Raw genomic sequence first — 12704 nt, forward strand, 5'->3', positions numbered from 1 at the left:
ATTGCAGACCCATCCTCAACAGGTCTAAAACCATTTTCATTTTAAATGCAATCTGTACATTATAATCTAGAACAATGGCTGTCAACCAGGGGTATGCATACCCTTAGGGGTACTTAAAAAGGTTGTAGGGGGTATGCAGAACGAATGAGAAAAATTACTGTTTTATAGAGATACATCAGTTCCATATCAGATCAGCACTGATATAAGGAAAATTGACTGTATTGGTAATTGGCTTTTTTTGGCTGATGTGGCTGATAAATGCTCTGTGCATGCAGGCAGCCACAGCACATCACGCAGGCAGCCAGGAGCCACCAGCTCGAAGCACAGCCTAGCCCAACCCCCTGCCAGGAAAAGCCTGGTGCTGCCCCAGCATCAGCCCCAGCCCGCAACGGCATCCTGCCCTGCCCTGCACGCAGATCCAGGGGGCACATGGCCCCCCCCATACCCTCCCGGGTGCATGCAGCAGCAGAGTCGCTGCCCCACATCCCCTGGACAAGCTGCTCGTGGCTCTGTCCCATACCCCACCCTGGCTGTACAGCGCCTGCCCCTGCCCCTGCCCCAGCCCCACTCCCTCCCTCCCTCACTGCTGAGGCCTCAATCTACCCCCTGCCCCTTCCCTTCCTCCTGTTAATAGTAACATTAAAAACAAGACAAAAATATAAAAGGGTACATGAAACGCTGAGACAGAAGGGATACACTTGTTTAAAAAGGTTGAAAACCACTGATCTAGAAGGTGCCAATACTAATCTAGCATAAGGGAATACAACACAGTCCCTTTAAATAAATTTGTGAGCCCTTGAGTAGGGCTCACCATATTCTGCATTTTAGAAGCCAGCAGAAACTAGGCCAAGCTGTAGGATGTATCTAATAACCATTTCAGGTTTGTCATTAGCACTCATGGTTATTTAGAACTCAGCTATCCTCAGATGATTTATTTATAACACTTGTAAAGAGCAAAAGACACATGTACGTACCAAAAAGAAGAGGAGCAGAAAGGAAATCCCACCCAAAAATCACCATAAAAACACACCCAACAAGCTAGGCTGTGGAGGAAAAAAAGAGATTCTTGCCTGCTATTTGCAGCTGGAGTTGTAGGCAGAAATGAGGAAGGAGCAGCAATGGGCAGCTGGAAAGACCAAAAGGATAGCAACAGATAGTAGAAGCTGGGAAAACCAGAACTAAATAGATTATGTTCCCTTGCTTCTAGTTCATGTTATTTTACATGTCCTCTCCCTCATGCTTAATGTAACCAGTGACAGAACTAAGAATCCCCTCTCCTACTACCCTTGTAACAGCCACTTAGGAATCTTGCATCTTTGAAATGTGCTGCCAAACAGAGACTGGAAAGTAGCCCTTGCTTGATCATGTATAGGTTTTAATCTTACTCCCCGCCTTCATAGCCTGTCTAGAAAGAAGTGTCAGTTCATTATTTCATACTGTAACTTAATGCTCAGGCTTAACAGCATAGGATCGCCCTCCGCCATTAACCGGGGTCTTTTGTTCACTGGAGGTTAAGGTATTAGAGTGTTATTTTTAAATATACTTCCAATGCTGAAGAGTTAAAAATAGGCTTCTGCGAAAATGCCAGTGAAGAGCACAGTAATTAGTTAAACCTTGTTAGACATCACATGAAGATTATAACTCCTCCCAGTAAGAGGCATAGTAAAAGCAGCTTTCACAGGGATTTAAACTTAGAAGATCAGCTGCACAGTCACAGTGTGAAGAAGTTTGCATTGCAGACAACTTTGGAATAAATCAGCTTGATTCAGCTACATGGAAGTTACAAGAGTCACTTTCTATATCAAGATGTTCATGTGAATCCTCTGGATTTTTTCTTCAGAGAAATCACCACTAAGCAACAAGTCTAAAAAGATGGAGCTGGGAAAGGCAAAACTTCTGAGAACTGGTCTTAATGCCTTGTATCAGGCCATACATCCTGTGCATGGTATAGCCTGGACCGATGGGAAGCAAGTGGTACTGACTGCTTTACACCTTCTTAATGGAGAACTAAGATTTGGTGACTCAAGTATTATTGGGCAATTCGAACACGTTCATGGGCTTTACTGGGGTTCGTGTGCTGCAGATGCCCCAGCTCTGCTGGCTGTTCAACATAAAAAGCATGCCACTGTCTGGCAGCTTGGCTATAACATTGCAGAAAAAAACAAGCTTCTGGCTTCTCAGACATGTGAAATTAGTGAGCCATTTCCCCTACTTCCCCATGGGTGCGTGTGGCATCCCAAGAAGGAGATCTTGGCTGTGCTTACTAAACGGGACACCTCAGTTTTACATGCTGTTCGTTCTGATAACTCCAGGGTTAAGGCGGATATCAAGAGTAGCGGTCTCATCCACTGTGCATGCTGGACTAAGAACGGTAATCGCTTGGTGGTTGCTATAGGCAGTACCCTTCACTCTTATATATGGGATGATACTCAGAAAACCCTAAATGCTTGCTCCTTTTGCCCAATATTTGATGTAGGAAGCTACATCTGTGCTATAGAAGCTACTTTGGATTTCCAAATTGCTGTAGCCACTGAGCTTCCCCTAGATAAGATCTGTGGTCTAAATGCAGGAACTGCATTTGATGTGCCATCTGGCATGGAAATGGGTTCTTTAGCTTCCCAGTCTACTATGGTCTTTGGAGATGAGGAATATTCCATATACCTAAGAAGAAAGTCAACAGATTCAGAAAGATCAATAGCTGTTGAGTCAGTAGCTTCATCTTCATCAGGTCCTCCGGAGTTAACCCGTATCCTTGCAAACCACAGGCTATCTGATCCCAGTCCTCTCATTTCTCTGAGACGCAAAGAGTATATCTCAGGAAATAGGCAAGACTCTTCATACCTAATTTTGGTGACTTTTGAAAGGAAGGTAACCACCACCAGAAAAGTCATCATCCCAGGCATTCTGGTCCCTGATATAATAGCTTTTGACTTTAGAGCTCAGATTGTGGCAGTAGCCTCAAATACTTGTAATATTGTTTTGGTTTATTCAGTAACTTCCTCCTGCATGCCCAATATTCAACAAATCCAGCTGGAGAAAAGTGAAAGAGCAAAGGGCTTGTGCTTCTTGACAGATAAATTCTTGTTGATTTTGATTGGAAAGCAGAAATTCTCAGAGTCTGCTCTCATTCCATGTTCAAGTACAGAGAAGTACATTATTCGTTTAATGATTAAAGAATTAATATTTGAAGAAGATTCTTTAGCGATGCCTGACACCAGCCAGAATGTACTTTACAATTTGGAATCCTCAGTGACTATACCTGGAAAAAGAAAATGTTTTGAAAATCTTGTCATGGAAGATCAACCTTCAAGCCGGGAGTTGCTAATACCAGGTAGTACCATTATTCACTCTCCTAGTGGCCGGAGGAGACTCATAGAACTGAAGTCCCCTAGTTATGAGCAGAGTTCATCATGGAGTGTGAGTGATCTTGAGGAAAAAAGAGTCCATGGTGACTCATCCCCAGTTGCTTTAGAAACTTTAGATGCCGAACCAGCTAATCGGTCAATGGCTATTTTTGGAGTTGAGACTTCTGCCAGGATTTCTAACAGACAAGATTCTCCTAAACCGTCACAAGAAACTTCTACTTCCCCTAAAAATAACAACTCTTCAAGTGACAGTGGAAAAAACCACATACCCAGGAATCTAGAGAGATTGTGCAGCAGCTTTACAGAACTACAACTGCGCCTTTCTGAACTAATAGAGTTCACTAAAAATGGGAAGAGGTTCTCTCTAACATACCCATCTTCTCAAGAACCACCTTTTGTTCATATCACTTATCAGGTAACTGTTTTATTAACTTACTGATGTTCTCATCAGGTAACTTTTTCTTTCTAAAAATTTGTTTTAAGCCTGTTGAAAGGCATGTGGCTGTCTCTAGGCTCCAATTAGCAGGTTTCATCTGTGGTCAACACTAGATTTCATTCAAACTTATAGAACAATTTGTCATTGAAGAAGTTATTTCAGGAGATTCTACATAGAAATTAGGGTCTATTCTTCCTTCCTTGCTCAGAAGTAACTGCAATTGAAGCTAATTGGATCTGCATACTTATAGAGGAGCAAACCTCCTTAATGCTGTTCAGCCACTGTGAAAAAGCTTTCCGTGTTAGTTCAGAATGGAAATGGGTTCACAAATAGTTTTTCTGCATACAATAGGTATCCTTACCTACAGCCTCCCAGGCCTCAAACACGGGTTCATATCCAAATTTGAAGGCAGCCAGAATCTCTGAGGGGCTGAAACACAACTTTGTGTCCAAACTTCTCAAAAATGCAGGTGGGAATGATTTGAACTTTGTGATTTAGCCCATCTTTAATTTAGTCTCTCACTAAGCATCTTGGTTGAAGCCAGGTATTTTAAATGTTTATAAAATACCTGACACTTTAAATTATTTTTTTACAAAAGATAAGTCATAATATGCCAGATCATCAAGGCTTTATTTATTCAGACAAAAATTACATTGACTTCAGTGAGAGTTTTATCTGAACAAGGATAACAGGATTAGGTTCACTATTAATTATTCCTATGGGTACTGTTGCTCTTGCTACTTCTACTACTACTAAGTATTTCTGAGGCACCTTTCAAATAGTATCTAGGTACCAATTATACATTTATTTGGGTCTATTGTTGTTTTTAAAATTGTGAGTATCCATTAGTGTAAAACGCATTCTGGAAATACAAGATGCATTATTATGTAGTAATGTTAAAAAGATGTGCCTTAAGGTTAAATTTCGGTGTCAAGAGTGTAGTAATGACTTCCTTTCATGTTAATGAGAGGCACATGCATATCTAAGACATGAAATCATTATTTTACTCAATCATCATTTATTATGTATTATAGTAATTATTTATTTGATATTTTAGCATATCCCAGTGTATTAAGCACTCAGCACAAAAGCAAAGCTTTTGATCTAGATTGGTTAATAATTTAACTTGAATACATTACATACATTCTAATGTAGAAAACAAACTGTTCTAATATGCTGGGACAGCTCACTCTGCCCTGAAGAGATGGGACCAGCCCCCTGTGCCTCCTGCCAGCCTGTGGCTGGTACCTGGTAGAGCCTGGAGTTCCCCCTGGCTGCTGCAGGGGGCAAAGTAGGGTAGGAGAAGCCCTGGACTGAATGGCTCCCATCAGAAGCAAATTTGCTTCTGATGGGTACACATTCAGATGTGTGGAGTAGCACATATGTAGATGCCAACTAGGAGCAAATTTACTCCCAGTCAGCCCCACCACCAGGGGCCACCTTCAGGCTAGGCCATGGGTCTTCTCCAGCCCCAGGACTGTGGTGGCTCTTTGCCTGCCCCAGCCTGTCCCTTAAAATGCTGCAGTGACACCGGGGCTCTGAGCCACCTGCAGCCAGCCTCTGGCTACTGGATCCCACACTAATGGCCCCAAACCACCAGAAGCAGCCTACCTGGGCCCCAATATTGTTCCCCTGGCACAGCCCCACCATCTGCTTGCCTGTTCTGCACTATGCCCCAGTGCTGGGCACTACAGGCACCTGCCCAGGCCCATCAACACCCAGACTGCTGCATGTAGCCCATGAGGGCCATCAAGGGAGCAAAGCTGGTGTTGTCCCCAATGCCACACACTACCTCCCAGGAGCAGAACTGGTCCCAGGAGGAGATGACGGAACTTGTGGCACTGTGGGGTGAGGCCGAGGTCCTGAGTGAGTTCACTTGGAGAGGGCGCTACAATGCCCACATCTATGAGGGCCTGTTGGGCTGCATGCAGGAGCAAAGGCATGACTGTTCAGTGCGGCAGTGCCACGTAAAGGTCAAGACCCCACAGGTCAATGATGGGTTAGTGTCTTGGACCACAACTGCTGGTCAGAGGCTGCCCACAGGTCCATGTCCCATTACGAGGCAGGCGGACCAGATCCTCGCAGTCTGGGACTCTGACTAGAGCTGCGCCATGTATTCTAGCATGGGTGGCCTGCCTGAGACACTCCTGAAGTCTGGTAGCCGTGATGAGGCATCAGTAGGGCAGGGCACCAGAAGCCCTTCCCACTGTGGTCCCCACCCCTAGCATTGCCCAGCATCTCTGGCAGCCTGGGCTAACACCTGGCTCACCAGCTCCAGGTATGCAGGCCAGAGTATATTCAGTCACATTAATTGCACATATAGACATACCAACTGGGCGTGTCTGCATGTGGACATTTAATGCGCATTAGCCCAATTTAAAGCACATTAAGGATGCGTGCCTACACGTGTGTGTGCTTAATGTACCTTAAAATGGAAATTTAAGGCTATTTGAGCCTAAATTTGATACTTGCATAAAGCAGGTAGTTATCAAATTTATGTGCAAATAGTTAATCACATTAGCAAATGTATAGATGTAGTAATGAACATTAACTCAGTGCGTGTCCATGACTAATTTTAGTCCCAAGTTGGTCCACATATCTGTGTTAATGTGCATTAGAATGTACACATGTGGATATGAACCTAAATCATCTTAATGCACATTAGGCTAATGAGCATTAAGTTCAGGCAAGTGTAAAAGCACATGTAGACATGCCCAGTGCATATAACTTTAGTGTAGACTTTATTTGTATTCTCAGCCAGGTCTTCAGACCCGGCTGAGACACCAGGGCTCTGAGCCACCTGTAGCTAGTCTCTGGCTACTGGATCCCACACTAGTGGCCCCAAGCCACCTGAACCAGCCTACCTGGACCCCAGTATTGTCCCCCTGGCACAGCTCCACCATCTGCTTGCCTGTTCTGCACTATGCCCCAGTGCTGGGCACTGCAGGCACCTGCCCAGGCCCATCAGCACCCAGACTGATGCATGTAGCCCCTGAGGGCCATCACTATCCACGGCACAAATCCAAATTGCATTTCTGTTCTACTTTCTTTATACATTAGAAGTACTTACATCAAACATGCATCATTGCCCAGAAATGATCAATCCTATTTAGTGCCATGTACCTTACAATTTGCTGATTAGAGAACTTATTTAATTACAACCTTCCCACTTGTATCTATTATACCAGGTCTGATGGTACCCTCTATGTGCTTTCTTTATTTATTATACCAGTGTACAATGATTTTGTCCATCTCAAGATAAACATCTTAAATAAATTCCAAATGTTCCGATGAACTCTGGTGCTTTGTAGAGTACTTCAAACCTGCAGGTTTCAACTCTTACTGTTCTTTACCTGCCTTGTAGCCTACAGGTTCCAGTCAGGTACTATGTTCATAGTGGGAAAAATCAGGATGTGGCCTGGATGCCATTAATCTCTCTCAATGGCATACGTTCCACACCAGTAGTTCTCAGCCTTTATAGACTGAAGGTACCCTACGTTAGACTCAAGATAGTCCTCAGAAAATGTCAGCTATTACCTTTCACTCTTTTTGACTATGAGAAAAGCAATATAGCTATTCTTTTGTTGCGATGAACAAAAAAAGATCAGGGGAGGTCAGAGTGTTTTTGACACTATAGATTCCTGTTTGAAATCTCTGAGTTTATCTTGTGTAGGTGCTTGCACACGTAACAGTGCTAGTATTGCACAGCACCCCTTGGGTGCCTTAAAAGGATCTTATGGTACCCCAGAGTAGAGCAGCATCCTGGCTGAGAATCACTGACTGCGTCTAAATGAGATGCTTACTATGCAGGTGTTACTGCAGTTACTGCACGGTAGTGCCACAGAATGGCCTTTTCATGACATTGACTACACAGTAGCCCAAGACTACTGTGCAGTAGCATCGTGTCATGCTTTCTGCCATGTACCGGGCTGTTCCCACTGGCCCTGGCCTGCACTGACCTCAGTGGTGTTGCTGGGAGCAGGGGCTGGGGGGCCTACGGCCCTCCGTGGCCCCACTCCCAGCACCACTACCACAGCCGCTCAGTCTGAGCACAGCCCAGCCAGGAAGAGCCTGGCACTGCCCCAGCCCCAGCCCACCTTACCCCGTCCCACATGTAGATCCAGGGGCACGTGACCCGCTGTGCCCTCCCGGGCTGTGTGCCCCTCCCTTTATCCCCTGGATGAGCCATTCGTGGCTCTGTCCCCCCATCCTACCCCGGCTGTGCAGGGCCTGCCCCTGCTCCAGCCCCACTCCCTACCTCAGAGCTGCTGCAGCTGCCAGCACTGCCCCACATTTGGTGGGGGACATGCCCCCCCGATATGTACGCAGTGGAGGCGGTTGCTGCTGCAGGCTGGGCTTTGTGCCCCCTGAGCCTCTGCCCCTTCCCTCCTCCACCAACTGACTTGCTGGGCTGGGGCGGGGCGGGGCGGGGCGGGGCAGGGCGCGCACACACCTATGCATGCACACACTCAGCCCCCACAGTCCAGGATTGACTTCAAAACGCTCCCAGACCCACCAGTCAATCAAGATCGACCGGTTGGTGACCACTGCTGTACAATAACTATGTGGGCATCTGAAAACATAAAAGGGAAGGTTTAAACCACATTAAGTACAAATAAGAAGAGTAAATGACGAACTGTGGCTTTTATGTTGTGACAACAACCATAATAATATGCACAAATCTACAAGTTCATTTAAACAAACCATAAGACAAAGCTGAATCTAAATTAAGTAATCATTTAATTACCTATGCATACTGGGTAGGTCAAAGAAAATGGGATTTTTTTCTAGTGCTATAGTATTTGTGAACTCTGGAAATATCACACTTGTGCAGTAGTACCAGAGCTTATATCCTCTGAAAGTCACAGCCATAACAGAGAGACCTGATAACTCATGCTTTGGGCATGTCACTACTACAGCCTGGGCAATAACATCAAGGCTCCAGAGGTGATTAAATCATTCAGGTCTTAACATCCTGTACGATTGTTGCATCATGTAAGGACCAGAAATTCAGAATAATGTGGGAGGGTAGACAAAGAGACACAGTAGCAAGGATATTATGACATAAGTTAAAAAAAAGAGTTGAATAATTGGCTATGGATTTATTTCACTTTCTTCCTGCAATGAGATATTTTATCATTCAGTTTCCTTCTAGAAAAAAATGACAGTTGCAAGATAATTAACTAACTTCATTCAAAAGCTAATTATAGCAGAAAATTAGACCAATCTGTATTTGAAATGACTGACATTTAGGCACACTTCACTAAAAGGGATGAGATTCATCTGCTGTGCTTTAAAAGGACACCATTAAGCTCACATTTTGTTCTCAGGCAGTATTGTGTCAAAATCCATCTCAGCAACAATGTATATCACAATATTAACCAAGAAAATAAATCTTTTGGGCAATTAGCCATTATAATTTCCTGTTTAACATTCACCAGTAATGTATACACATCAATTTATACTTTTATAGCACCCTTCATACAATGTACCATGTGATACTTTGCTGCTATGGTTGAATGTAAAATAATCAAGGACTAAGGAAAAGAATAGAGAAAATCCAGATAAATAGGAACAAAAAAACTGGGACAAAAATGTATGCAATAGAGAAAAACAAGGAGGGAAGATAAATATGGAGGGTTGGAGAACTGATTGAGTAAAGGAGTAACCAGATACTAAGCCAGAAATATTAGCTGTAATATAAAGCATCCTGAAATCAGGAGAACAATTCTGAATTAGACCAAGCAATAGAAAGGAAGCCATGAAAGTGATGGAAGATGAAGGTGATATGCTTCTGCTTTCTTGAGTGACAGACAAGTCAGGAAGCTTTAAGTTTAGAGAGCAGAGATTTAGGAAGACCATAAAAGAGTGAACTGCAGCAGTCAAGGCACGAGGTGACTAATGCACATATAAGGCTTTAAGCAAAGGCAAAGTAAGGACAACTGATAATGTTCTGAACCCAATTGTCTGAGGCCAATGATGACTCCAAGATTTCTCATCTTAGAATCAAAGTTGAGACCTGAGTTAAGTGAGTTAAGTGGTAACAGAATCAAACATCATGGGTGTATCCAGATGTGCAAGCATGTGCGGTTTGTTGTGCCACAAACCTCTTTGTGGTGCCTGAAACTGCACGTGTTGCATGTTAAACTATGTGCAGCACTGCTAATTTGCAGTACAGGCACAACATTTCCTACCAGGATTTCCTGATAGGAAAAAAAAAAACCCTCTGGAAAACAGGAGGTGCAAAGCATGCAAAAACAGCATGTACTGGAACAAATGTGGAGACAGGGGAGCAAGCAGCTCAGGGCTACCTGCTCCCCCATCTCCACATGCCGCAGAGTCCTCGTGCTAAGGCACTCTATGCCCCAGCCACAGAGCAGCCAGCTGGGGTTCAGTGCTCCTCAAGAAGGGGGAGCAGATATCCCTGGGCTAGTGCTTCTCTGTCTCCACGTGTTTCAGTGCGGGCAGCTCCGCAGTAAAGTTGGGAGTGTGCCATTAGTATTTGTGCCACAGCAAGCGCACGCCCCTGCTCATCTGGATGCAGCTGATCAAGGCAAAAGAGACTTCTTACCTAAAATAGATTTCACAGCCTCTGAACATTCACTTACAGGATTATTACCATGTGGCCAACAGCTAACAACACAGGCACATAGAAAGGTCACAATCCTATACTTTATGTTTCAGATCTCCCTGTGTGGGATATGTGCCATGGCTGCTTTGAGAGTTGAGGGCACTTGGGGTGGCAGTCTATTCCTTTGTGGTCATCTAAATGGCTTTTTCCCCCCCCCACATGACATTTTGGGCATTTATGGCCAGGTAGGAATTCTATTCCTTTAAGACTGTGTGCATAGATGACTATGTATGTACACAGAGTAGCGTATACAGTAAGCTGTGCTCTGGTTATGTATGTGCTTGGCGACATACATGTATCCCTCCGTGAACATGTAGTGGTATCTAAGACCTGGAAATCAGGAGGCCAGAATGCATAACCAGAAGGTACTCGACTCCAGTGGGAAAAGTAGGAGGCCTTCCTGTATTTTGTTCCTAATGTGTGAGTGATTTGGAGACTCAGGTTTTAGAACCCTGTAAAATGGTTTTTGCATCTATTTGATGTCTCATTGCATATGATGATATTGAACAAGGGAAAACGGCAGGATGGCTAATGGGAATGAGGCAACGTCAGTGAAAATTCACACATCCGAGCTTGAAAATTCAAAGGCCATTTGTACACACCACAAAATTAGCCTTTAAAGCAGCTTAGTGCCCTTTTGCATTGCTTTAATGGTGCAGCTATTTGTATGTGTCAGCAGCGAAATGCGCTTTAATGGCGGGCTGTTTATGTGTGTTGGTGGCGTAATGCGCATTAAATGACTTCAGGACGCAACAAAATAAAACATCTCTGAGGTGGTTTAGTTTGCTGTGGAGGGAAGCATCGGGGTCCGTGCATCTCAGGGGCTGTGCAGACAGCCCGTGCAGGCAGCCCAGCGGCAGCCTGTGCAGGCAGGATCCACTGCAGTAAAAAAAAAAAGTGGCAAGCCAGTTTGTTTGTTTTTTGTCCCCAGAGCCTGCCTGCCTGCCTGAGCAGCGCAGGGGCTTGGTGCTTCCCCCCGCAGCTTCAATGCCCTCCGGGACTGCTCAGGCTGGGTGCTTGTGGTCAGATGCCACCTGGGGGGCACCACCACTGCTGTGGAGGGGAGCACCACCCCCTCCCACCCCCCACAGCTTAGGAACCACTTGGCCTGCTGTAAGCTTGACTCTCCTCCCCGCTGCCAGAGAGGCAGGTAAAGATCAGGCCTGACCCTTGTGTACATGCCACGGGGGTTTACTTTGCACTTAATTGAAGCAGTATTTTTAAAGACCCACCGCTTCAATTTAGGGAGAATTAAACTGAAGTAAACCCCTGTGGCATGTACAAATGCCCAAAGAGCTCAATTCAGTTTAACCATCTGGGCTGGATAGTATCCATTCCAGGATGCTGTAAGACCTGTCATGTAAAATTGCAGAATCTAAAGGTAGTACCTATATTTAAGGAATAAAATGTGATTCACATAACTGCTGGCCTGTTAGCCTGTCCACAATTAGCATGTGAAGCTTTAGTACAAATTTTAAAGCAAAGAGATTGTTGAAAATGTTAAAGACATGATATTACCAAAGGTAGATCATGCCAAACTAACCTGATATCCTTCTTGGACAACAAAATTGATTACTGATACAAGGGAAATGCAGTAGACTTGATTTATCCAGACATCAGTAAAGTATTTAATATAATGCCACATGAGAAATGATAAGTTTAATTGGAGTAGATGTGTATTAGTAGAAGTATTGTAAGGTCAGTAAGGAACTGTCTACATGGGAAGCAAAAATGTATTGTGTTAAAAGGGGAACTACAGGGGTGGAGTGAGGTTACTAGTGGATGTCCTCCTGAATTGATTGGGACTGATCTTATATTTTCATTAAAGACCTTAGCACAAAAAGTAGGAGTGTGAAAATGAAATTTGCTGATGATATAAAGTTTGGGGGCAGGGAAGAGCATTACCAATAAAGAGGAGGAATAGACTATAATACAGGAAGAATGTGATGACCTTGAGGACTGGAATAACAGAAAGTGGTTGAAATTTAATAGTACAAACTGTGAGGCTATGCACTTAGGGAATAACATGAAGAATTTCTGTTATAAGCTAGGGTCTCATCAGATGAACCAGTTTAGGTGAAGAAGACTTAGGTGTGTTAATTATAGATGATTACGATCTGCCAGTGTCATGCAGCTGTGAAAAGGGCAAATATGATCCTAGGGCCTATCAGGCAAGATACTTCCAGCAGAGGCAGGGGCATTTTAATGTCAGTGTAACAGGAACAAGACCTCATCTGGAAAATTGTGTTCATTTCTAGGCACCTATGTTCAA

The 12704-nt window shown here is 44.2% G+C and overlaps 1 protein-coding gene across 1 annotated transcript in view; it reads left to right on the forward strand.

The window, feature by feature from the left end:
- The first annotated feature begins 1872 nt into the window (after positions 1-1872).
- The window catches only part of LOC149872577 (WD repeat and coiled-coil-containing protein-like), a 28187-nt gene continuing 17355 nt past the window's right edge, over positions 1873-12704 (forward strand). The window contains exon 1 of the mRNA XM_090031359.1: positions 1873-3780. Within this exon, the coding sequence (XP_089887485.1) occupies positions 1873-3780 (1908 nt within the window). The remainder of the gene's footprint in view (positions 3781-12704) is intronic.

The sequence above is a fragment of the Crocodylus siamensis genome, chromosome 1, assembly GCF_052110815.1.
Source record: "Crocodylus siamensis isolate JL-2025a chromosome 1, ASM5211081v1, whole genome shotgun sequence".
Classification (NCBI taxonomy): Eukaryota; Metazoa; Chordata; order Crocodylia; family Crocodylidae; genus Crocodylus; species Crocodylus siamensis.